We start from the raw sequence: 24,811 nt of genomic DNA, 5'->3' as shown, positions 1-24,811 counted from the left end.
GAGGGCTACCCAGACCTGTCTTGGGTGGAACCCGTAGAATGCCACGTTGCTGCAGTTCACCGAGTCAGAAATGAGTTCACTCCCAACTCAGCATATTCTCAGTCCTTTCGCTTGCTCTTGCCTCCTCACGCAAAATGGCACCCAATTTGGCTCTAGGGGAGCTGACTGGGCTGTGAAATCCACCCTGTTCTCACACTGCCCATCTGTGATCTGCTGCTTTGTCTCGACTCCTGGTCAAATCAAACAGACTAGCAGGACGGACAGTTCTTTGTCTAGGTTCACTTCCCAAGCTCCCAGTGAAAGTCCCTTCCCACCCGGGTGCTGGTGGAGTTCTGGCTGCTGGTGGAGTTCAGATCGCCATTAGCTGAATGCTGCTGGAGTATCTGTCACTGCAACACCACACCGTTGTGTCTGCTGCTTTCCTGTGTCTGTCTCCAGGTACTCCTCTGCTGTTGTTCTGTCCTCTCCTATTTCCTGCAATGTGTCCTCTTTGCTTCATCCTGATTAAATGTTTCTCCATGCATTTAAACGTGCCCTTACCCTATTCTGTCATCTTGATTCTCTCCTTTTTAAATTTCTTAATGCTCTGAGATAATTTGCAGGGCATTGCAACTAGTTGTCAAAATGGACTTATATATAATACTTATTTGGTGGCACCCTCTTTCCCCTTTTTCTTTTTTTTCTCTTTTCAGTTATTAAAGAGTGTTTCTTTCATTTTTGTCTATTGTATTTCCCCAAAGCTATGCACTTCAAAGATGGCCTATCTGATATCACACAAATGTTAAAATTCCTTCCATCTGGCATGTTTTGATCTACCCAGACAGTTTTTGAGCATTTTGAAATTACTGTGGACATAGCTTTTGTGATGGTATTTTAAAGTCAGTATCAGATGCTCACGACCATCCCCTCTGTAGTTCTCCTGCGCATTGGGTTTGCTTGCTCAGTTTTCAGATGCTCTTTGTTTGCCACTTTGAAACAGTGACGGTGAGGACCAGGCAGTGGAAACCAAGTGCTAGGATTTGAAGTTTTTTCCTTTCTCTTTTCTGTCACAATTATTTTAAACTTTGGGTTTAAAGTTCCAGTCAGGTTAAAGGTACGCTTTCATGAAGGGTTTGTTTATTCCTTTTAATGTTGCCTGTAAGGTTTGAGGAGGCAATGGTCTGAGGTGGTGTGTATCTGCAGAGTTGCCATTTCTTGAGCTTTAAAGATTTCCATGGCATATTTACATCCATTTTTCTCAAATGTCTTAAATATAACTATAGGACAGATTAATTAGCAGCAGTAGTGACTTCAGGCAGTGAATGTAAGCATAATTAACCTGTTTCTGTTAAAGGTTACAGGTGAGGTCATTTAAGGTGAACTGGAAGTGTGATTTAGATTCAGCTTTGAATGAAATAGAGGTATGTTTGTGTTTTTTTTTTTTTTGCTTAGATCTTGGCAAATCAATAACAAAAAGTTTGAGTAGTAACTTAGAAAAGTTTTAGAAATATGGAAATCAGAGAAATGTTCAAGAAGTTCATTATTGTTTCTGCCAGTTAATATTTGAAATTGCATCTGTTTTGATATCTGAAATTCTGTTGTACAGATCATTCTAAAAATACACTTATTATTGGCCTTGAATACAAAGCTGAGCCATTGATTTGCCTAAGAAATTTACCTGGTGTCATGGTCGGCTACAGAATGTGAAATAATGGACAATGTCAGGGTTGTACTGCATTATTCTACATGCATTTGGAATATAAAAAATAGAGGACATCTCAGGAAGATTCTAAATTTAATGTTATTTTGTATTCCTCTCTGAAGATATTTCAGAAGGTTCATGGAAGTGAAATTAGATTATTATGCTGTGAAAAAATTTTGAAATCCATGCCAAGTTAGGGGTCCTGAGAAATTTCATGGATGGTACATATTGTGAGAAACTGCATCAATTTCATAATGTCTTGCACCAATATGTACCTTTCAGTTCCATTTTTATAAACTGTTTGAAGTACCTATAGATTAATGGCTGCCCTAGTCTTAATTAGTGTATTTTTCGTCCTTGGAACATTTTTTTTTGTTTATAATTATTTCTGTATAATAGGAAGTCATAGGAAGGTGGGATGTTTTATGACCAAATAACGATGTAAATTATTGTCTTTTGGAAAAAGCTCGAATTATGCTATTCATGTTTTTCATAAAAATCCAGCTGCACTGTGAAGCTCAAGTTTGAGGTTGACATTAACTACTTTAATCATTAAAACAAATGTCATCTGTTGTCTGAAATTTATAAGTAATTTACTATAGTCAGGAAAGTGAAGTTAAAATAAGGTGTTATTGGTATGAAACTTGGAAGTAAATTTAGAAGATTTGCAGAGATTTTTATTAATGTCTGTATACTAATGCCTTTGTGTACTTGACCCATAGTGTGTGCTTTAAATGAAATATTTTTATGATTTTTCTCTCTCTTCTTTTTGTTTGTTTTCTTGCTTTCAATACCATTGATAGCATTGTAAAGAAAATGGTGACTGGATCAAATTGGGAAGTTTATACATCAGTGTAAAAATTGGCTGTGAAAAATTTGAAGATTTCCAGATATTTTGTGCTTGTGTTGCTGAAACACTAACAACAGACTGTCAAGAAGAAAGACCATGTGTTCCTTTTTGTGAATTTGCTGCAACAGGTAAGACTGTCACTATTTTCATCTGAGTAACTAACAGGATGGTACACTGCTACCAGGAAGGCAGAGCTCTCAGTAATTTCCATGTGGAGCATAAATTAATGTTGTAGGTTTCAGGTACTCTTTATTAGTGTCCCATAGATTTTTTTGCATAATCTTCCATAGATTAATTATGATTACCAAGAATTTATATTTAATCTCAAATATTTAGTGTCAATAAATTTTCCCACATATGTATTAAGTCACAATTCTGAGACAAGAGCTGTTGCTATAGTAAATGTTTGAGATCCTTGTGTTGCTTTTTATTCAAATTGATAAAAACTAATTATAGAAAATTATAAGGAACTGAATTTTCGTATCATAGTACTTTCCTGCACTAATACAAGTCAAAAAAACTCATCTAATTTTGAGAATTTTTAGCATAAATTTTTTAGTATTGTAGTCATTCTGTGAACAGCCAGGTAGTAAATATTTTAGGTTTTTCACACACCACATATGTTCTGTATCCATTTTCTACTCTTTAAAAATAGAAAAACCATTGTTAACTCACAAATTGTATGTAAACAGGTCATGTGTAGATTTGGACTGTGGACTAAATTCAATATCCAGTCTTTATTGTAGTATCATTAATTCCATATTAATCTCTTCCCATCTTTGTGATTATTTCATTTTCTTCCATGTACCTCTTTGTATTACAGTTATCAAAGATCCACAAAATAGTGAAATAGATAAAACTTTGCTGGGAAGAATTGGAATCAGTGCTATGTACTTCTATCACAGGATGTTACAGTGGTCCAAGGTACTTGATTAAGTTTTTGTTTTGGCTTGGAAGGAGGTATATTAGTCTTATAATGATGGACAAAATCTGGATAACTCTACAGATTAGTCATTTCCTAATAATCATTGCAGGTAACAAAATGTGACCCAGACATTTAGCATGTCATTTAGCATGACATTTAGCCATGCTAAATGTCATATTTATTTGAATCAACTTTCAATTCATAATTCATTTAGGCAACTTCTGAGTATTATCATTGTAATGTTGGAATCATTCAATACACTTTTTTAAAAATTTATTTTCTTTTTATTGAAAAGTAAGATACACAGAGCAGAAGAGACATAGAGAGGAAGATCCTCCGTCGGATGGTTCACTCCCCAAGCAGCCACAACAGCCAAAGCTGCGCCGAACCAAAGCCAGGAGCCTGAAGTCTCTTCCAGGTCTCCCACACAGGTGTAGGGTCCCAAGGCCTTGGGCCATCCTCAACTGCCCTCGCAGGACACAAGCAGGGAGCTGGATGGGAAGAGGGGCTGCTGGGAATAGAACCGGCGCCCATATGGGATCCTGGCAAGGACTCCAGGCACTAGACTACTGCACCAGACCCTCAATACCCTTTTGTTAAGATGAACTCAGGTTATTCACAATTAACAAACTCCTTAACAACCACCTCTTAGAATGTTCTGGAACTCCACCTATCCATTTTGATGTCTTTTTGAGACTGAATTCACTGCAGCAATGGTTTGCTAACTCAATACAATGATGTACTGTTGTTCTTTAGGTTTATCTCAGGTCAGAAGTGGAATTACAGGCTCAGTAAAGTTCAAGTATGGGACAGGACAACCCATAAACAAGGTCCTGAAGATAGTGTTAGACACAGAGTTGAAATTTTTTAGAAATATAATTGAATATGTGTTCTGTAATAAATCTGCTACAGTATGGTCTCTTATACACATTTTTAAAAATCACAAATTAAGATGAAAGAATTCATCACAGCATGGTGATGTGTGAAGGGTGTGTAGGCTCCAGGTCTCTAGAAGGTTTGGCGGTTCCTGCAGTAGGCCTGCAGTGTCAAGATACAGCTTGATCCTGCTGTCACATTATAGTTTACCATTGGCCATAATCTTCACATAGATAACATGAAATAATTAGTCTACTGAATCAAAAAGTATTTTTGAATCAAAAGTTATTTTTTCACTGTCTAAATGTGGTAGCAAATTACCTTCACATTTACTGTCTCTTTGTAAGTAAAACATAATCATTAGTTTTCCACACTGAGGCATGAAATCCTCTTCCAGTGACATCTTCAAGCAATGTGTATAAAGTGAATGAAAACAAAACTGCTGATAAAGGGATGGGGGCCAGTTAATGTGGGGCAAAACCCTCTTTGTTTCCTTTGTTGTTGTTGTTGTCTTGTTTTGTTTTTCTTCTTTGCAGCTGGAAGGAATGGGTTTAAGGAGAAAATCACGGAGCTGTGTGGCAACTACACTCCAGGATGATAACTCAAATTAGTTAATTGTCTTCTACTTATTTATCAGGGAGTTGTGTGTAGTACTGTAACACTGAATGCTCAACTCATGCTCCTTATTTTTACTCCAGGGAAGGAAGGTCCTAGATAAACTGCATGAACTAAAAATACAATTCACGAGTTTAAAAGGTCTTACAGGGCCTGAGAAGTTAGCATCAAAATGTCAAATTGTGAATATTGCAGCAGAAATTTTTCTAAAAACTGGAAGCCTGGAAGGTGCCATTTGGGTATTGAGGGGTAAGTTCTGTTATATGCAAGCTTAAGATAATTTTGGTTAACCACTTAAAAGTTCTTTTCTGTGAAATTACTGTATATTGGCATTACACTGTCAGTGACAGTTTGGTCTAAATACACATGGATAGGAAAAGTTATTGTGCAAACTAAAAAGGAAAAATTAATTTAGCTTTTAGGATAAAATTTTGTCTTTATTAATAAAAACTAGTTGTTGCTATGATCTAGGTTCAATACCAAATAATTCACCTGTATAGTTCCAGTTAATCGTCATAGAAATCCTAAATTCAGAGATATTATAGTTTTTGTTTTTAAGATTGATTTGTGGGGCTCGGCGGCGTGGCCTAGTGCCTAAGGTCCTCGCCTTGATCCCATATGGCCGCTGGTTCTAATCCCGGCAGCTCCACTTCCTCTCTGTCTCTCCTCCTCTCAGTGTATCTGACTTTGTAATAAAAATAATAAAAAAAAAAAAAAAAAAAAAAGATTGATTTGTTTATTTGAATGTCAGAGTTATGAAGAGAGAGGGAGAGACAGACACATCTTACATCCTCTGGTTTACTCCCTAGATGGCCATAACAGCCAGGGCTGAGCCAGGGCTGAGCCAGGCTGGGCCAGGCGCCAGAGTGATAGTATCTGAGTCTCCACATGTGTGACAGGGGACCAAGGGCTGGACCCATGTACTGCCACTTCCCCAGGCCATCAGCAGGGAAGGAGCTGGGAACAGAATAGCCAGGACACAAGCTGATGTCCAGATGAGACACCAGTGTTGTGGGCAATGACTACCTGTTACACAGTTCCCATTTCATAGATAAAAAGAGATTGTTAGAGTTAATTAACAGCTTTCCTAAAGTGATGTAACAAGTAAAGAGGGTCAGATTTCAGCTCAGACAGTCCAGCTGTGTAGCACGCGCTTCCACTGCTTTGTGAAACCAGGACATCTTGACTGCAGCCTGTGTAATATTCTGTCTTCGCATACATAGGAAAGGGTACTCCAAACCAACATGAGTCTAAGAATCTATTTATGTGATGTTACAATAAAATTTCATTATCCCTCGTCACAGATGACATGATTCTATACATAGGAGAGCCAAAAGACTCAGTAAAGAGACTGTTAGAACTCATAAGAGAGTTTGGCAGGGTATAAAATTAATGAACATAAATTGATGGCCCTCACATACACAGACAACTCCATTACTGACAAAGAAGTTGTAAGTACAGTCCCATTTGAATAGCAGAGAAAAAACTTAAATACCTTGGAATAAACCTAATGAAAGACATGGAAGACCTCTATAATGAAAATTACAAAACATTTTTAAAGGAAATAGAAGAAGACACTAAAAGGTAGAGAATTTTATCATGTCTCTGAATCTGATCAACATCACCAAAATTCCCTTATTACTAAAAGTAATATGTAGATTTAATGTAGTCTCAATCAAAATCCCAACAACATTCTTCTCAAAAATAGAAATGACACAAAAAATTCATCTGGAAACACAAGAGACCATGAATAGTTAAAGCTGTCCTGAACGATAAAAACAAAGCTGGAGGAATCACAATGTCAGACTTGAAGGCATACTACAGGGCAGTGTTAAAACAGTCTGGTACTGGTAGAAACAGAAGATGATCAGTGGAACAGAATAGGAATCCCTAGAGGTGAGCTCACATATGTACAGCCAACTAATCTTCAGCAAGAGAACTGAAAATAATCCATAGAAAAAAAATTCTGTCTCTTTAACAAATGCTGTTCTGACAGTTGGATAGCAGACCACAGAAATAAGAAGCAAAACCCCCACCTTATACAAAAATCAGCTCTAAATGGATCAAGGACCTAAGTGTGCACCCAGAACCCATCAAACTATTAGAGGAAAACAGAGGAAGCACTCTACAAGATAGGCATTGATACGGTCTTTTTTAGGAAAGTCACCAAAAGCACAGGCAGTCAAAGCTAAAATAAACAAATGGTACTGTATCCAACTAAGAAGCTTCTGCACAGCAGAGGGAACAGTCAACAAAGAAGTAACCAACAGAATGGAAGAAAATCTTTGCACAATATACAACAGAAGAGAACTAATATCCAGGATTTACAAAGAGCCTCAGAAACTCAGACAGCGAAACACCCTTGTGAAGAAATGGGCAAAGAAAATGAGCGGGCATTTTTCAAAAGAATAAATTGAAATGGCTAATAGACACTTGAAAAAATGCTCAGGCTCCCTAGCTATCAGGGAAATACAAATAGCGTGCTGGCATCCAATTTAGGGACTTGTTCAGGTCTTGGCTGCACCACTTCCAATCTAGCTCCCTGCTAATGCACCTAGGAAAGCAGTGAAAGATGAGCTCATTATTTACACCCCTCCTCCCCTGTGGGAAACCCATTCGCAACTCCTGCCTTTGGCACTATTTGGGAAATGAACAGCAGACAGAAGATTTCTCTCTGCTGTGTGTGTGTGTGTGTGTGTGTGAGTCTGCTTTTCAAATAAGTCTTCATTTTTTTAAATTATTTATTATTTAACTTCATTAATTACATTGTATTATGTGACACAGTTATATAGATACTTGGGTTCTCCCCACCCCTCCCCAAACCCTCCCACCATGGTGGATTCCTCCACCTTGTTGCATAACCACAGCTCAAGTTCAGTTGAGATTCCCCCATTGCAAGCGTATACCAAACATAGAGTCCAGCATCTTATTGTCCAGTCAGGTTCAACGGTTTCTTAGGTATACCCTCTCTGGTCTGAAGACAGAGCCAGCAGAGTATCATCCCAGTCAATTGAAAGCTCCAACATACCATCAGCAAAAATTTACATCATTATGGAATTAATTGACATAGTAATGAGTAACCAATATGTTAAAGATAAATGCGAGTTCCCAGCCACCTTCTGTGACCACCTCACCTATACTTCAATTTTAGTTTATACACAACATATAACATTCATAACATAACATGTTATACATAACATCATATCATCTTAAATTAAGGCAAACATGTGGTATTTAACCTTTTGGAATTGGCTCATTTCCCTTAGCATTATGGTTTCCAGTTTGGCCCATTTGGCCACAAAGAACTGCATTTTGTTTTAATAGCTGAGTAGTATTCCATGGAGTAGATGAACCATAGCTTTCTTATCCAATCCTCTGTTGATGGGCATTTTGGTTGCTTCCATGTTTTTGCAATTACTGATTGTGCTGCTATGAGCATAGGAGTGCATGTTGGTTTCTCATAAAACAATTGTTCTGGATATATTCCTAGGAGTGCTATTGCTGGATCATACGGTATGTTGAATTTGAGTTGTTTGAATATTCTCCATACTGATTTCCATAGAGGCTGTACCAGCCTGCAGCCCCACCACTTTATAAAGAATGGTGATTTAACCATTTAATGCAAATTAAATGGTGATAATGCAGTTTTTCTATATACTGTTCATTTAAATTTGTGCATTAAAATTTAGTGAGGTGGCCCCTGCAATAAAGTGTAGCCATCTGGAAAAAAAAAATGTAGTGAGGTGTCTGCCTAGCCAAGTTAATCTCCTTAAAATGCTTAAAACATTGTCTGGCGCTTACTGTGATGTGAGGCCAGCCACTGGATCCAGTGGAAGGCGGCGGGCCAAGACTCAAGTTCTTGGGTGCCTGCCGCTCACATGGAAGAGCTGGATTGAGTTCTCCAAGCTTCAGTCTGGTGTGGTTGCAATGGTTGGGGACACAGGAGAGCTGAGGAGTGAATCAGTGGATGGCAGATTCTCTCTCGCATTGTCTTTCCAATTAAAAAAAATTACAAATAAAAATATATACAAACTAAGAGCAATGTGGAAAATTAAGGGGAAAAATTTTTGTTAAATCAGTCAGGTGAATTCTTATAAATTCTTACTTGTATAACTTACAAATAAACTCATTTTAAAACTTTACACCAGATACTTAGAACATTGTTCTGGCATTGTGTACATGAATTGTGACATCTTTTCTTCAGTACATTTTGGTCTCTGGATGGACATAAAAGAATTACTTCCATACATAATCTAGTTGGGAAAAAAAAACGAAATGTGATTTTTAGTGTCATATACTAGTGTTTCATATGTCTCTTGTTTTCTATGTGATTGAGTAGATTATTTAAATGACAGAATATTGATGTTTCTCATGTTGTAACATCTGGGGTGTTCTGTCATTAGTCTCCCATTGGTGTTTTCAATGCGAAAATCAAGGCAGAAATTAAAGAACCTCAATGTTGTAGGTCAATTCTATTTTTAAAATTATGTGTGATGGATGCATTAGCTCATTTTTATCCTTTTATTACATGTAAGATGTTTTTCTGTCCATATCAAATATTTAATAGTAGAAATTATTCTAACAATAAGTTGGGGAGAAAAACTTCCCCATAATACTGAAAAATTATTATGCATTTTTTAAAAATTGTTGGATGTGTCTACATAGATAGCATTTTAAATTAAAGCCAGTTTAATCAACATTTTTACCATATAAAAATATTAACTTCATAAACAGTAACTGAATAGAACACTTATATGAAGAATAAGTGAAGAACAAGTATAAAGTAGCTATTAGTTTACATCTTGGGTTGGTAAGCGTTATTATTTAACTTGTTTCTAATTTGAGCCATGGTTATCTTTTCTTTTTTTTTTTTAAAGATTTATTCATTTTATTACAGCCAGATATACACAGAGGAGGAGAGACAGAGAGGAAGATCTTCCGTCCAATGATTCACTCCCCAAGTGAGCCGCAATGGGCCGATGCACACCGATCCGAAGCTGGGAACTTGGAACATCTTCCGGGTCTCCCACGCGGGTGCAGGGTCCCAATGCATTGGGCCATCCTCAACTGCTTTCCCAGGCCACAAGCAGGGAGCTGGATGGGAAGTGGAGCTGCCGGGATTAGAACCGGTGCCCATATGGGATCCCAGGGCGTTCAAGGCAAGGACTTTAGCCGCTAGGCCACGCCGCTGGGCCCGGTTATCTTTTCTGAGCTCACGTATCTCAGTTTCACCATTTTCTCTGAACAATGTTTGACTGTAGCTTGCATGGTCTAAAACATGCCTCTCTCTCTTCCTTCTGAAGAGTCGGAGTGGGTCATCAGTGCTCCACTGTGGCCTTGTGAGAGACTGGACGTGCTTCAGCGACATAACCTGCTCTGTACAATTGCCCATGAATTCTTAGCCAAGAGCCTTTACAGGCAGACATTTGAAATTTTGCAGAACCTACCAGGTTTTCAGAATGCTCAAGGTATGTTTTTTTCTAAAACGTAACTTAAAGATTATCATCTTCCCATCTGGCGTTTAGCGCTTAATAGGAAACAAATCACTACCTGTTTTCATATTCCTTTTTTTTTTTTTAATTAACTGGTCTTCTATAAAGTGTCTTAGAGCTCTGAGATATGCTGTGGTTTCACAAAATCACAAAAGGTCTTTGGATTGTCAGCTGGCAGTTCCTAGCACAGACGTTTCTGTTGTTCTGCTTTCTCTGACCCTGTCAGATATCAACAAGCAGTGTGTCCATGTGTGTGCACAAACTTCATTGGGGAGCAGTAATGAATGGTGCTTTGTCTCTTATCACATCATAAATGCAAAATTTAGTTTTCATTGCCTTGGAACATAGGTAAAAATGGAAAAAGTTCAAGACTGCCAGAATGGACAGTGGTAGTTAGCACTCTTGACTAAAAGGCTGAAGTCATGGGTGAACAGAAAAGGAAGTTCATGAGCAGAAGCATTAGGGCCGGGAGATAGTGGGTTCCAACAACAATGCCATTGTGAAGTTGGCGTCTTTCCTCAATATTTCCATCATTTACTGTAGAAATCCTCTAGCTAGGCTATGCTGAGATCCTGTATTATAATTAGCATTCTTATCTGTTTCTTCTAGATGGTGAGCTCTTAAAGTGATTTTCTTTTTCTTGCCTTTTCTTCCCCGGCACAATAGCTGCTGTCTAGCAGGCCTGTAATACACGGTTAGGTTGACAGTGAAATGAAGGGATAACATCGGACAAGTAGTCGGACCGGATTATTGGCAGTCTTTAATGACAGACACGGAAGTGTCTCCTCTCCGGTTGGGTGAATAGTTTATGGGCTCAGAAGTGATCAAAGGAAGCTGGTGTTTTAGGGAAGTTTCTCTGGGCATGTTAATAAACAAAGTAAAGCAGTGCATCTCTTTAAGAATGGAACCCCTAATAGAACCATAGTCAAGGTTCTATGTCCAACTGAATGAATACAGGGAATTAGAGTCGTGAGTCCCAAAGGTGACTCAGCAAGAATGACAGAAGAAACCTTCTTTAAAATTTAGAAGTACATATTAGGAGATTATTTTTTTCCTGGGAGATAGACAGCTGAGGTCCAAGCTGTGTGTCGTGACTGCAGACAGAATCATGAAGGAATTTATGACGTGGCAGATACACAGTCACGTGGGACTGTTGGGTGAAGTCGTGCTGTGCAGCCTCTGAGGTTTTGTCAGACTTTTCACGTTCTCCATTATGAGGGATCTGAACAGCTTGGCTTCTGATAAGTGCCTTTTTGTGTGTATACAAGAACACGTAAAATGACTGCATTTTAATAACTGTGGTCTCTGTAGTGTAAGACAGGGCCTGGGAGAAAAGAAAGCAGGGAGGAATAGAGGTCTGAGAGCCTAAAATGGATCCATTTAATTGTGCTTTTTTTTTTTCCATGTTAGAAACTGTGGAGGTTTCCCAGTACAGCCGTCTTTTTAACGAACTTCTAGAATCCTGTATAGAAAGCAATAGTCTTGGCATGTCGTCCTCTGTAGCCGAATTCATGATTTCCAAGAGCATCCCTGTTGATTTTTCCTTTCTTCGAAGGTTGATTACTTCTTTAGGAAGAAGTTGTTTATGGCTCAAAGCCAGAGCCCACTACAAAAGTAAGTTAAATTTACAATTTGTTTATTTGATGTTTGTTTTAACCTAGGATCCATAAGGCTAGATATTTAAATCTGTGCAAAGAGTAGCTGATGCATACTTGAAGGCAGCCGTCCGAGCTGATCTGTGCTGTCTCTCAAAACCTGTTGTTTTTCTCCCGTTTCCAGTTAATTTATTTCTTTGTATTTTTAGCATATCCACTAGAGGGCGAGCAAAGCAAACAAGTGATTGTTTGAATCAGAGCTGTGTCTTATTTGATAGATGTTTGAGTTACTCCCACTTTTTGACTATTTCAGAATGCTGCTTTGAACAGAGATAATGAAAGTCAGATTAAAATGAGGCAAAACCATATGGTTAACGCAGATGCCTGGCACATTATGCCTTCAAAGCTTTAGCCATCAGCATTCATAAGTCCTCTTGAAGAAACTTGTCTTACAACATGACAAATTTTGTATTGGTTTCGATGAGATATTATGGTATAATGCTGTCTATGCTATGATCTGGGTGTCCTAGAGTAGTTTTGAAGGGATTTTCCTATTTATTACTACCAATGGAACCTAAACACAGCTTAAAAGTTAAATCTTTTCTCTTGAAAAGTAAAGCTTTGGGATCCCGGGGCATTCAAGGCGAGGACTTTAGCCACTAGGCCACGCCGCCAGGCCCCAAAGCTCCGGCCCTTGTGGTCGCCTGGGGAATGAATCAACAGATGGGAGATCTTCTTCTCTGTCTCTGCTCCTCTTTGTATATCTGACTTTCTAATAAAAATTTTTAAAATCTTTTAAAAATGCTTTTTAAAAAAGTGAAACCATCAGGCTATAAATGATATCATTTCTACATTTTGAATTTTTAATTCAAAAAGAGTAATCATGATAAGCAAACAGACTTGTTACTAGGCCCATTGAAATAAAACCCAGATGGCTATTCTGGTGTTCTGATTATTCTGAAATTAAAGTATATTCATTATAACTTGAAATAAATGAGTAATGTCTAAGAGAAGACTCAGAAGTCATTTTTTCTGAATATTTTTATATTTTCATTCACATTTAATATACCCAAAGCATTTTACAAACAGTAACATACAGGAGAAGCTCACTGGCATTTGTGTAATTAATAGGCTGCTTATATGAAAAATTCTTCTGTAACATAAATACAAGTACTTATCGTCTGAGGTTGTCTGGAAGTGTAGGTCTCTGCCTGATGGGATCTTAGTAAAGCCTCGCCTGTTTCGATTTCAGGTGCTCTGTCATTGGGTTGCTACCCACCACTGGAGGGGAATTTATACCGAAAACTTCTTCTGATTCCTTCTTACTTGTCTGAGATTGAAATGCTTTTATCTATTGAAATCTTCCTGGTTTCTAATGCTAGCAGTATTCAGAGTCCTGGGACTTCTACACAGATACTACAGATCGTTCTGAAAAGGTTTGTTAACAGAAGTCTGACTGCATTCTGAATGCCTGGCATGGCTTCCCTGAGATCTATTTATGTGCTCATTTATTTCTGAAAATTCTTGTATTTATGTGTTGTAAACTTTGGTGGTGTTTAAAAATTGGACCTGTTTGAGACTTAAAACCAAACAATTTCCTAACATTAAATAAACATTTAAGGGACTTCAAAAGATAGTATTAATTCAGAGAAGGATTTTCTTTAGGTGCCAACCTTTACTGTGTTTAGAGATTACCTAAAAGATCTTTATGTTTTGTCAATCCAGAAGATTTAAGGAGGAACAGGTCTATAGGAGAAATACATGATAGTTTATTTCAGTCGAAAATATTGTTGAAAGTAAAGTCATCAGCATAGTTTGTATGTTTTAAACTGTTATAAATGCATAAGAGTCCCAGAATTGAAACTTCCTGCCACTCCAGTTTTGTTGTTAGCTGTGTCCAGGAATCTCGAAATATGAAGATTTTATGGACTTCCTGTTTAGGAACTTCTTCACAAGAATTTTGCCCTTATTTTAAAAACCAGATCCTCAAGTTAAATTAGTTGAAAATTAAATTAGTTATCTATTACCATGGGTCAGACATATCAGAGCAGTTTAGTTGGTTGTAGCCAAGCGGCCTCCTTGGGTCTTTCCCAGAGCTGCGGTGAGGGTGTTCGGCAGTGCAGTCACCCCTGGCATAGCTGGCCTAGCAGGGTCTCTCTCCTGGGTGACTCCCTCCAAAGCCTGTTGGCAGGAAGCCTGAGTACACCCCATGGGCCTCTCCCAGAGGTCACTTGAATGGCTTCTCAGCATGACTGCTAACTTTTCTCAGAATGAAAGCTCCCAGAGAATGGTAAGGAAGAAGCCACTGTGACCAACATCAAGCAAAAACAGGAAGGTGGTACCCTACTGACAGTCTGCATGTTAGCCTACCACTGTTTCCTGGGTGGTTGCCTGAGACACCTGAGTACTTCTTTACTGAGGTACAGTGAATAGCATTATTCTCTGTGCCCTTCATTCTGATTCCTAAGCCCCACCAAGGGGCCCACATGGATACTTACAAATGCAGTAGGTCATAAGGAAACAGACCCAAGCTTAGGGAACCCAGAACTTTTAGGGTGGGTAATTACAATATCTGCCCCATGACCCACAGGAACATCTGTGTCCATGCACTAGGACTGGATGCAAGCGTTCCCTTTGCTTCTCAAAGAAGGCCTCTCGTCTGCAAGATTATTTATGATGTAAACGACCTTGAACAAAGAGTAATGTCTCCCAAAACTCGGACCCACAGAAAACTCATTCAACAGCCTGATAGCCAGAGTTGTACACTGTTAATTTCTGTTGGTCATAGAGGAGTCTGTTAATCCAGTTCATGCATAAGGGGAGCAGATGGAAAGTGATTCCGTTCTCCCTTTCTAAAAACTCCACTCACATAAGCCTCTTTTCTGCGAGCAGCTTGTTTCTAAAGGCTTCCTCAAACACCCTTAGCCCTGCAGTAGCTTGAGGCCTCTGGGCTCCCTGTCATCCTCATGAGGGATTGGTTTTCCTTAGCTGTCTTTCCCCAAGCATACAGTCTCTGTGTTCATTATTGAATTGGGGGGCATTTGAGGCCTTCACACCTAATGTGAGACACCCAAGATGTTGGTTTTAGACTAAGCCAGTGTGTTTCATCTCTTACTTTAGTCAACACTGCCTTGTTACAGTAACCTGAGGGAATTTTATGCAGCTTGGACTTTCAAACACATAGTGGGTGTTTGCTCAGTCTACCAGATTTCATGGCACCTTTTCTAAGCTGCAATGTACCCGAAGGCCCCTGGCAAGTCATTCCTCTGTGACCCCCAGTTCCTGTGTCAGGTCTGTGCTTCTGTTGTATAAAGTCACACTTCACAGTTAATGTGCATGGGCTCATATTAAGAAAGCACTGCACTGCTGAGCCATATTAATAGTAGGTACAAAAAGCAGTGACTACAGGGAAAGTGATGCCTAATTTAACTGCCAAGTTTTTATTTTAAATGCTTTCCCCACCCTGCCGCAGAGGGAGAGCTGCTATAAGGAATGAAAATTTTTTTCTCTTCAATTAGCACATTCCTATAACTGTACCTAGTAGCTGGGCTGGGCCAGGGCTGAAATCTGAAACCATGAACAGAATTCAGATCTCCTGTGTGGGTGACAGGGACCCAATTACTTGAGACATGATCCCTCCTCCCAGGGTCTGTCAGGAGCCAGAGCTGGGAATGAAACCCCAGTACTCCGCTGTGGGAAATGGGCACCCCATTAGATTAAATACCCACACCTAAGGTACAAATTTTATGCAAATAAATGTAATTTGTAGCATATAGAACTTGTAGGAACATTCTTAGAAAAAATAAATTCTAGCACATAGTTCAGTATCTCAAGTCAGGACTAAAAAATTGGAAGTTGAATAAGGCATATAGCAGCACAAGTTCTGTTACCACAGGTTACCTACATGCCTTCTGCTTATAACTAAAAATAGCCAAGATCAAAATAAAAGGAATGTCACGACTGATCCACAACTAGATTGCAGTCAGCATTCTTTATGTAGTATAATGAATAAAGTTTTAACTTTGAAAATACAAAAAAAAGATACAATTATCTGTTTTAGCATTTTCTAAGTGGTTTGCTACTTATTAGATGATGAATTCAACTTAGAGTGAAACAGTGTTATTAAGATTGAGGGCACATTAGAGCATATTTTCCATCAGGGAAGGTGCCATTTTCTGTAGGAAGGTGTACCTTGTGTGGGGACAAAGTGCCTGTCTTATGGTGAGTTAGAGTCCAGAGAGTTTGCGGCTGCCTTGAAAACACTGTGGTAAAAGGACTTATTGGAGCTTGCGTGCTTGGAGCTAGCAGCCTCCCTTCAGCATTGCCGATTCAAGAGAGGTGTTCATTTTACAGATGTGAAGAAAGCAAGGCCCGGGGCAAGGACGACTACCAGGCTGCGGTGGAAAGGCTCATCATGGCTGCTCGCATCTCGGACCCAAAGCTTTTCATGAAGCACATGACGGTCAATGTGAACAAGGAACAGGTCTATAGCTTGGAACACTGCTCCGCCCTCAAGTGGCTGAAGGAGAACATGAAGTGGGCTGGGAAAGTTTGGCTTTTCACTAATCATTAGGCTTTTATTTTCTAAGTTCAAGTAGTCATTGTTTAAATTTAAAAAAGACAATAAAAAGTTTTCACTATTCTTTTGCTCTAAATTATCCCTTTAAGTGAGTAATTTTCAAACCCTGACAGTTATGGCCATTATGTGTACTCTGCAATACTTTTATCTCCTCTGAAAAATGACTTCTTAGATTTTTTACTTTTTTAATGTAAGAGGGACCTAAGTATGATAAATATTCTGAAATACGAACTGAAAATCACAAACTGAATACTGTGGGGCATTTAATAAGAAAACTATCCAGATAGGTACCGGGGATTTTAGAAAGCTTTTATGGCCATCTAACAATGTGTACTTGGCCCACTATTTAGACAATATTCTACATCCAAATTCAAATAACACTGAAAACAACACTAAAATTCTAGTGTATCTTACGAATTAACCAGAATAGTTTCAATTAGCTTCTCAACTGTCTGTCTTAAGTTGTCTTAGAATACTGATTTTTTTTGAAATGCTTGTCTTAGGTTTGTTACATTAGCTATGACTAAAAAAACAAACTTCTCAATACAGAATTTTTGTATGATGTGTTCATAAAAACGAAGATTGTTCCTTGCAGGCCACTGTGTTAAACTTTCCTGAAATCATCGACAGAAAGTGCAGTGCCATTTTCCAAGCAATCCTCTTGATATTTAAACTAGAATTTAAAATCATTTAGGAGAAACAGTGTGGGTAGAAGTAATAAGTAAATTAAGTAGGACAACTCAGTCTGCTGCTCTGAGACCAGGACTGCCTGATCCGGCGGCCAAAGGCTCAGCTGTCCTGGGGGGATGCGGCCTCCACGCCCGGCGACTGACTCGCCGTTGTTCTGGGGGTAACGGGAACCCCAAGAAACGGAATAGAAAAGCTTGAGGAGCAGGAACGCAGCAAGGATGGGTGGAGACGCCAGCGCCAAAGCAGCACCGAGTCGGGGATTCAGGAACGGTCGCTGTGAGGGCAGCCACAGCTCCCGCGTCGTCGGCCCGAGGCGACAGCTCCGCGGACGCGGGTCCCCGAGGCGGGGCCGAGGACCGTTAGGGACGCCGGCGCGTGCGCGCGTCCGCCGGGCTGTGGCGCGTGTCAGGGCGGCGTCCGCCGTTCCCGGCCCTCCCGGCGACGCTCGGGCGTCCAACGGACGCTGGTAAGAAGGCAGAGAGGCACGTGACGAGAGGACGAGGGTTCGGGCTCCAGGACGCCAACGTCGCGCCGCCCCGGCCGGCCGTTAGGCGGCGCCTCGGGCTGCGCGCAGGCGCCGTGGGAGCAGGCCCGCCGCGCTCCCCGCGGGGCGCCCCTGGGGCGGGTTGGGGTGGGACCCCGGCCGGTGCTGCGCGGGACGCGGGGCCGCGTCCTCCCTGCCGGTGCGGGGTGGGCCCCTTGCGGCCCTTGGCAGCGGAGCTCTCGGCCAGCACCCAGGGGACACAGGGACTGGAGGGGCGCTGGGGCCCCGGAGCCCGGCGTGCCGGCTGTGAATGGAGCCCCGGCCAGAGGCGCCGTTATCCACGGCTGTAGCCCCTTTTTAACTCGCCTCAGTAGGCGGAGGTCACAATTCTTGTGGCCTAGGTTTTACCATGTTAAGCACAGGCATCCACAGGGCATAAACAATTGGACAGTTGGTGACGTTTACTCAGAGGGTGGAAAGCAAATTAACCCACGCGTACCACAAAAAAGGGGGGGCACCGGGGGAAGGAGAGAGACTTAGAGTCCTAAGGAAAAAGAAATTGCTACCTTTTTCTGAGTCTGACCTTAGGCTAGAAGGGGCAGTGGGGAGGCAATGACAAAAACCCAACCGACCAAGCTGTGCCCAAAGCGGCCAAAGGCCAAAAGGCCCAAAAACCCCAAAGGGGCAAACAGATGCTCAGGCTCCTTGCGGGGGCTTTTATAGGTAGGGCTTGAGGGGCGCGACCAATCACAGTGCAGCCCCAGGTAATGGTTGGGTAGGCGCAGGCGGGGCACGTGTGGCTTCCAGGCTGCTGACCCTAAATGCCTGCCCAGACCGTATCACCACGAAGACTTTGGTTTTCTCATTAAAGCCTGATCTACGGGAAGTTGTGATTTAAATCTCAGAAAAAGATAGCCCTTATTTCCTGCTTTTGCTCTCTTTTGTCCTTTTCCCTACGCTAGAAAGTAATCAACTAAAAAACGATTAAAAAAAAAAAAGTGCCTGCGTTTTTAGCCCTCCTTTCTGGATGAACCTTTCCCTAAAATCCTGTGAGACGGCCACCAAAGGAAGTCTCATGAGTGTAGCCTGTTAAATAAGTTAGTTTTGAATAAGAACGCCACGAGGCTACAGCGCACTCCTGGGCATGCGTGGTACCAGCTGTCAGTCACAGCTTCTGTGTGGATCTTAAGTTACTGGGGCAAAACACAGCTGCTTGTCCTCTAGAGACCCTTCCATTGTTTAGTTTTTGTATCAGTGTCTTCAGCAAACGAAATTCAAGTTTTGAAACTGCACAGATTTAAATGCCTCGCTCAGCATAGGATTTAGGTTAAAATTAGAAATCTTCATTTTGCAAGACGGAAGCTAGAAGGCAGTGCAGTAAGTGGGATAAAGTGGCCGTTTGTGACGTGGCCCTGATTATCTTCATTTTTCCTCCAGATATTTTACCCCCACAGAGAAAAGGCTGCAGAGCAGTACACAGATGACAGGAGGGTTTATTTAACAGAATAGGCATATATTCACTCCTAAGAATGGGCCATCCCACTCAGAAGCACGCATCCTGAGTGGCCAGAGGCTGCCTGTGGTGGAGACAGAGCAGAGCCTCCACACATGCTCGGTGACCGAGTGATCACTCCCCTGCTCTGAGCCTCTCTGAGGAGGTGGGAGTGGTACCTTTATCGCAGGAACTTCAGAGGGATCTTGACATCGTCCTGGCCCCTGAGCACCGGTTCATCCTCAGAAGATGGGTGCAGGTGGGTGTAAGGAGCAGACAGTTAATGACAGAGGGTCACCTAGCAGGGCTGTGAGAACTCACACTCTTCTCAAGTAACTGCCCAAGAGACTGCCCAACTTTCAGTGATGTGTGAAAGAATTGTGTCCTGCTCCAACTTCATCCCCCTTCCTGAGCATCCTTCCCACCCACCCTCCCCCATGCTGCCTGTAGCATCTGGGAGTTTCCCATCGTGTCCCATATATGTCTGTATCATTGCATTTCTGCCATTGATTTATAATCATCCTCTGTGTCTCTTTTCTTCACCTCTCCTTGCCTCCCTTCCAGACTTACGTCTCTTGAGTTCTGGAGTGAATGTTTGTCTATTCTGGCACATTCGACAGGACCTGGCACCTGATGAGAGGCCTCAATCCTCAAAGGCCTCCTGATGAGAAGGTGAAAGTCTCCCTGAGCCAAGAAGCCAGGGCAGCCGGTGTGGTGAGAGCAGTCCGTTAGGCCAGTGGAGTGCAGACAGGAGCCATTTGTGTAGAAATTTGAAGAAGCCTGCAGCTGCCGTGGGCCCCCAGGCCTTGGAAGCTGGTGTCCCCGGCACGGGAACCCAGCACCCAACTGAGATCTCAGGCTGATTGTGACATGAGGTACTGGGACGCTTGTCCTGTAAGAGGGAGCACATCCCTGCTGAGCTCATACTCCTTGTAGCTGCTATAGTTCCCAAAGTAAACAGTGACATTATGTTCTAAGCCAGGATCCTTAAAAAAAAAATTATTTTTATTGGAAAGGCAGATAAACAGGAGACAGAAAGATCTTCTGTCTGCTGGTTCATGCCCCCAAATGGCCACAAAGGGTGGAGCTGAGCCAATCTGAGGTCAGAAGCCAGGAGCCTCTTCTGGGTCTCCCACACAGGTATAGGGCCTTGCCATCCACCACTGCTTTCCCACAGTATAAGCAGGGAGGAACAGTCATGCCACAAATTGGTCCCCACTTGCAGGTGGAGGTTGGCCAATTGAGCCATCACCCTGACCCCTGAGTTTTTTCCACCATAAAATTTATTAGAATTTTGTAGCCAGAGAGCCAAAATAATTAGAATATTCTGAATTATGTCACTATCAGAACACCTTTGTGACTGATTTTTCTTTAAATATGTGGTACAGAATTTTTGGAGAACATGTGATAAAAGCCAGATAGCAATACATAGTACCTGTTATTGTCTCGTATCACACCTGGTGCTCCTTACTGCAAGTGAAACTGTAATTTTGGGGTCCAACATGATGGCTCAATTGGCTAGTCCTCTACCTACTAGTGCTAGCATCCCATATGGACGCTGGTTCATATCCTGCTGTTCAACTGCCCATCCACCTCCCTGCTTATGATCTGGGAAAGGAGTGGAAGATGGCCCAAAGCCTTGGGGCCAAAGCCTTGGGACTCTACACCTGAAGAAGCTCCTGGCTCGTGGCTTCAGACTGGCTCAGTGCTGGCCATTTTGGCCATTTGGGGAGTAAACCAGCAGACTGAAAATCTTTCTCTCTGTATTTTCTCCTCTCTGTAGATTTGCCTTTCCAATAAAACTTTTTTTTAAAAGTGTTATTTTCCTTTTTTAAAAGAATAAATAATTATTTATTTTTATTGGAAAGGCAGATTTACAGAGAGAAGAAAAGTCAGAAAGCTCTTCTATTGATTCATTCCCCAAATGTTCACAATGGCCAGAGCCAAGCTGATCTGAAGCCAGGAGCCAAGAACCTCTTCTTGGTTTCCCATGTGGGTTCAGGGTCCCAAGATTTCGGGCCATCCTCCACTGCTTTCTCAAGCCAGAAACAGGGAGCTAGATGGGAAGTGGAGCAGACAGGACATAAATTGGCGCCCATATGGGATCCCAGCACATGCAAGGTGAGCACTTAGCCACTAGGCCATTGCACTAGGCCGTAATTTTCCTTTTAATAAAAAAGTTTACTAACATATTCAGTAATGTCACTGAGTAAATTGTACTATCTAACAGTGTAGCATTATGTTGGCTCCAAGTATTTTCCCAGGTTTTGAGTATTTAAGATTCAAAATTAGGTCCTTGCATGGTAGCCTAGTGGCTAAAGTCCTCGCCGTGCATGCGCCAGGAACCCATTGGGTGCCAGTTCAGGCTGCTTGACTTCTCTTCCAGCTGCCTCCCTGCTTGTGGCTGGGAAGACAGTTGAGGATGAGCCGAAGCCTTGGAACCCTGTGCCTGAGTGGGAGACCCAGAAGAAGCTCCTGGCCCCTGACTTCAGATTGGCTCAGCTCTGACTGTTAAAGCCACCTGGGAAGTGAGCCAGTTGACAGATCTTTGTCTCTCCTTCTCTCTATAATATCTGACTTTCCAATAAAAATAAATAAATCATTAGAAAAAATATTCAAGATTAGTGCAGTGTGTGAAGTGCAGACATTTCTGCTATGTTACCACACCTGCATGCTGGGAGATCGTGACTTTCTACATAATAACACACTGAAGTCACAAGATCTGGGGGCGTTGGAACACGTGTCACTCAAAACCTGTGAAACTTTGTAAGTTCCCTAACAAAAACCACAGCGCCAATAAACTTGCTAGTACAGTTAGATTCTGCATCTGGGAGTAACCTTATCATTCTGAGGCCAATCAGATGGATTTGTAAGTCTCTCCCTTTTTGGTCTGCACTAGCAGCTTCCCCACTTGTTCAGTTTCATGGAAAATGTAGCAGTGTTTGAAGCCACAGAATATCTGCTTGTCAAGTTAGAAACTACGGGGAGATTTTCCAGTTTTTCCTTCTAACACCTGTGTGATTATACATAGAAAGGGCACTTCTGATCAGAAATCCATAAAACATCTTTCCCCTACCAATGGCACATAAGGTAATTCATGTTGAAGAAATGTTTAACAGCTGGAGCTGAGCCAGGGCTCCAGCGAGGAGCCAGGCATTCAGTCCAGGTCCCCCATATGGACAGCGAGGAACCCAGTTACTTGATTTGTGACATTTATGTGTGATTGAATAGATGAGGAAACAACCTCAGGAAGTCAATATGGCTTGACCTTGCTTAGACCGTTAGTACAGAAATCAAGATTTGAATACAGACCCCAGATTTCCCAGGCTCCTTTCTCAACCACTGTGCAAGCTGCGTACTCTGAAGGACCAGGTTAAAGTGGATTTGTTGTTACAGTTGTTGCTGTTGGCTTTGTATCAGCGCATTCCAGTGTAAATACCGTGAGAGCCTCAGGTATCACTTTAAATTTTATAGTAGTAAATTGCGAAAAGTTTAGGTTGTATTTTACTTTTAGAAAGAAAATCAGTTAACATATTACACATTCTTTCTTTGTGTTGCATCCTTCAACTCCAATGAGGACTTGATAACACCTGTCCATTTAGACAGGCCTTATTTCACATGCTCAGGGACCACATGTAGCTAGTGCCCTTGTAGGCAGCACAAGCCTAGATTCTCTTACTCTACTGAAACATGGCCCTTTTTGGGAATAGCCTACAGGGGCACACACACACACACACACACACACACACACACACACATCCAGTTGTCACCCCACTGTGTGCAGTACGTGACAAGGCTATGAGTTTCTAGCCGCCAGAGGGAAAATGCCATGATTTGAACACAATTAGGTTCCCCAAAGCAGGTAGGACTTTAAAACCCAAATTACTGAGTTAATCTTACTAGGAAGGTTAACAACGACAACAAAATCAAGTTGTGGTGTTTGGGAGATGTGCCTGCCGGTCCTTATCACTAGGGAAAGACAAGTCTAAGAGAGGACTGAATTTAAAAACTTGAGTCAGGGGCAGGGGTTGTGGCACAGCACGTTCAGCCACCGCTGGGATGTCCAGCTCTTCTACCGGAATGCCTGCTTCCAATTCTGGCTGCTGTGCTGCTGATCCAGCTTCCTGTCACGCTTGCTGCCCCAGATCCTTGGGCCCCTCCTTGCTACCCTGCCCCAGGGGAGGCTGGACTGCATGCCAGACTCCTGGCTGCAACCCTCTCCAGGCCCCACCATTGAACCAGATGTCTTAACAGTCCAACTGTAGCCCCTTGCCGTTCCAGCTTTCCGTTTATACTTACCACTTCCCTTTTCCTTCATTTAATTTTCAGGACTTTTTTCTTAGCCTAGATTCTTTAACAAAGTATGCAGTGCATATTATGTATATGTGTGTATGTGTATATATTTTCATTTATATATAGCTATATGTGTATAGTTGTATTTAGAATCAATGGTATTTGGACCAACACAGTGGCATAGCACACTAAACCTCCATCTGCAGTGCCAGCATCCCTGATGGGCACAGATTCCAGTGCCAGCTGCTCTGCCTCCAATCCAGCCCCATGCTTATGGCCTGGGAAAGCAGCAGAGGATGGTTTAAGTGCTTGAGACCCTGCACCCAAGTGGGAGATCTAAAGGAGGCTCCTGGCTCCTAACTTTGGATCTGCTCAGCTACAGCTGTTGTGACCATTTGGGGAGTGAACCAGTTAATGGAGGATCTCTCTTTCTCTCTCTCTCTCTCTCTCTCTCTCTCTCTCTCTCTCTCTGTAACTCAAGTAAAATATTTAAATATTTATACATAATAAATGGTTTATAATAAATGTTTAAGCAAATTTATATAATAGTTTTGAATCCAGGGAAGGTCTAATAAAAGAACCACATTGGAAAACACTTCATACTCTTGAATGGTTGTAATTTAAAAAAATCAGGGCTGGCATAATGGTGTATCAGGCTAATCCTCCACCTCCAAGCATCAGCATCCCATAAGGGCACCAGTTTGTGTACCCGCTGTTCTAATTCTGGTCCATCTTCCTGCTTATGGTGTGGGACACCAAGAGGGTGGCTCAAGTCCTTGGACCCTGAACCTACATGGGAGACCCAGAAGAAGCTCCTAGTTCCTGGCTTCAGATCAGCTCAGCTTTAGCCTTTACGGCCACTTGGGGAGTGAAGCAGTGGATGGAAGATCCCTGTCTCTCCTTCTCTCAGTAAATCTGCCTTTCAAGCAAAAATAGAGCTCTAAACCACAGACACGAACAGGAGCTAGTGAAGATGTAGGGAAATTGGAACCATCCTCCACTGCTAATGAGAATTTTCAAAAATGCGGCTACTTAGGGAAATAGTTTGGTAACTAACGATATCAACTGTATAGTTGCCATGTGACTTGGAAGCTCCACTCCCGTGTGTACCCGAGAGATGTGAACAGGTGACTACAGCAACACTTGTTCATAGAAGAATTATTCCTAATAGCCAAAAAGCAGAAATAATTCCATTGTCTGTCAGCACATGGGTGTACAGACACAATACCGTGTACTCGA

The 24,811-nt window shown here is 41.6% G+C and overlaps 1 protein-coding gene across 3 annotated transcripts in view; it reads left to right on the top strand.

Annotated features, from left to right (window-relative positions):
- The window catches only part of TOPAZ1 (testis and ovary specific TOPAZ 1), a 51,395-nt gene extending 34,579 nt beyond the window's left edge, over positions 1–16,816 (top strand). For all 3 annotated transcript variants that reach the window (XM_058678850.1, XM_058678849.1, XM_058678851.1), the window contains 8 exons: positions 1,334–1,400; positions 2,485–2,659; positions 3,355–3,455; positions 5,031–5,196; positions 10,251–10,415; positions 11,850–12,053; positions 13,287–13,470; positions 16,388–16,816. In XM_058678850.1, the coding sequence (XP_058534833.1) occupies positions 1,334–1,400; positions 2,485–2,659; positions 3,355–3,455; positions 5,031–5,196; positions 10,251–10,415; positions 11,850–12,053; positions 13,287–13,470; positions 16,388–16,607 (1,282 nt within the window). In that variant the 3' untranslated portion in view covers positions 16,608–16,816. The remainder of the gene's footprint in view (positions 1–1,333; positions 1,401–2,484; positions 2,660–3,354; positions 3,456–5,030; positions 5,197–10,250; positions 10,416–11,849; positions 12,054–13,286; positions 13,471–16,387) is intronic.
- Positions 16,817–24,811: the final 7,995 nt, after the last annotated feature.

The sequence above is a fragment of the Ochotona princeps genome, chromosome 21, assembly GCF_030435755.1.
Source record: "Ochotona princeps isolate mOchPri1 chromosome 21, mOchPri1.hap1, whole genome shotgun sequence".
Classification (NCBI taxonomy): domain Eukaryota; kingdom Metazoa; phylum Chordata; class Mammalia; order Lagomorpha; family Ochotonidae; genus Ochotona; species Ochotona princeps.
Note: the sequence above shows the minus strand (reverse complement) of the source record. Positions and strands in the feature narration are given on the sequence as shown.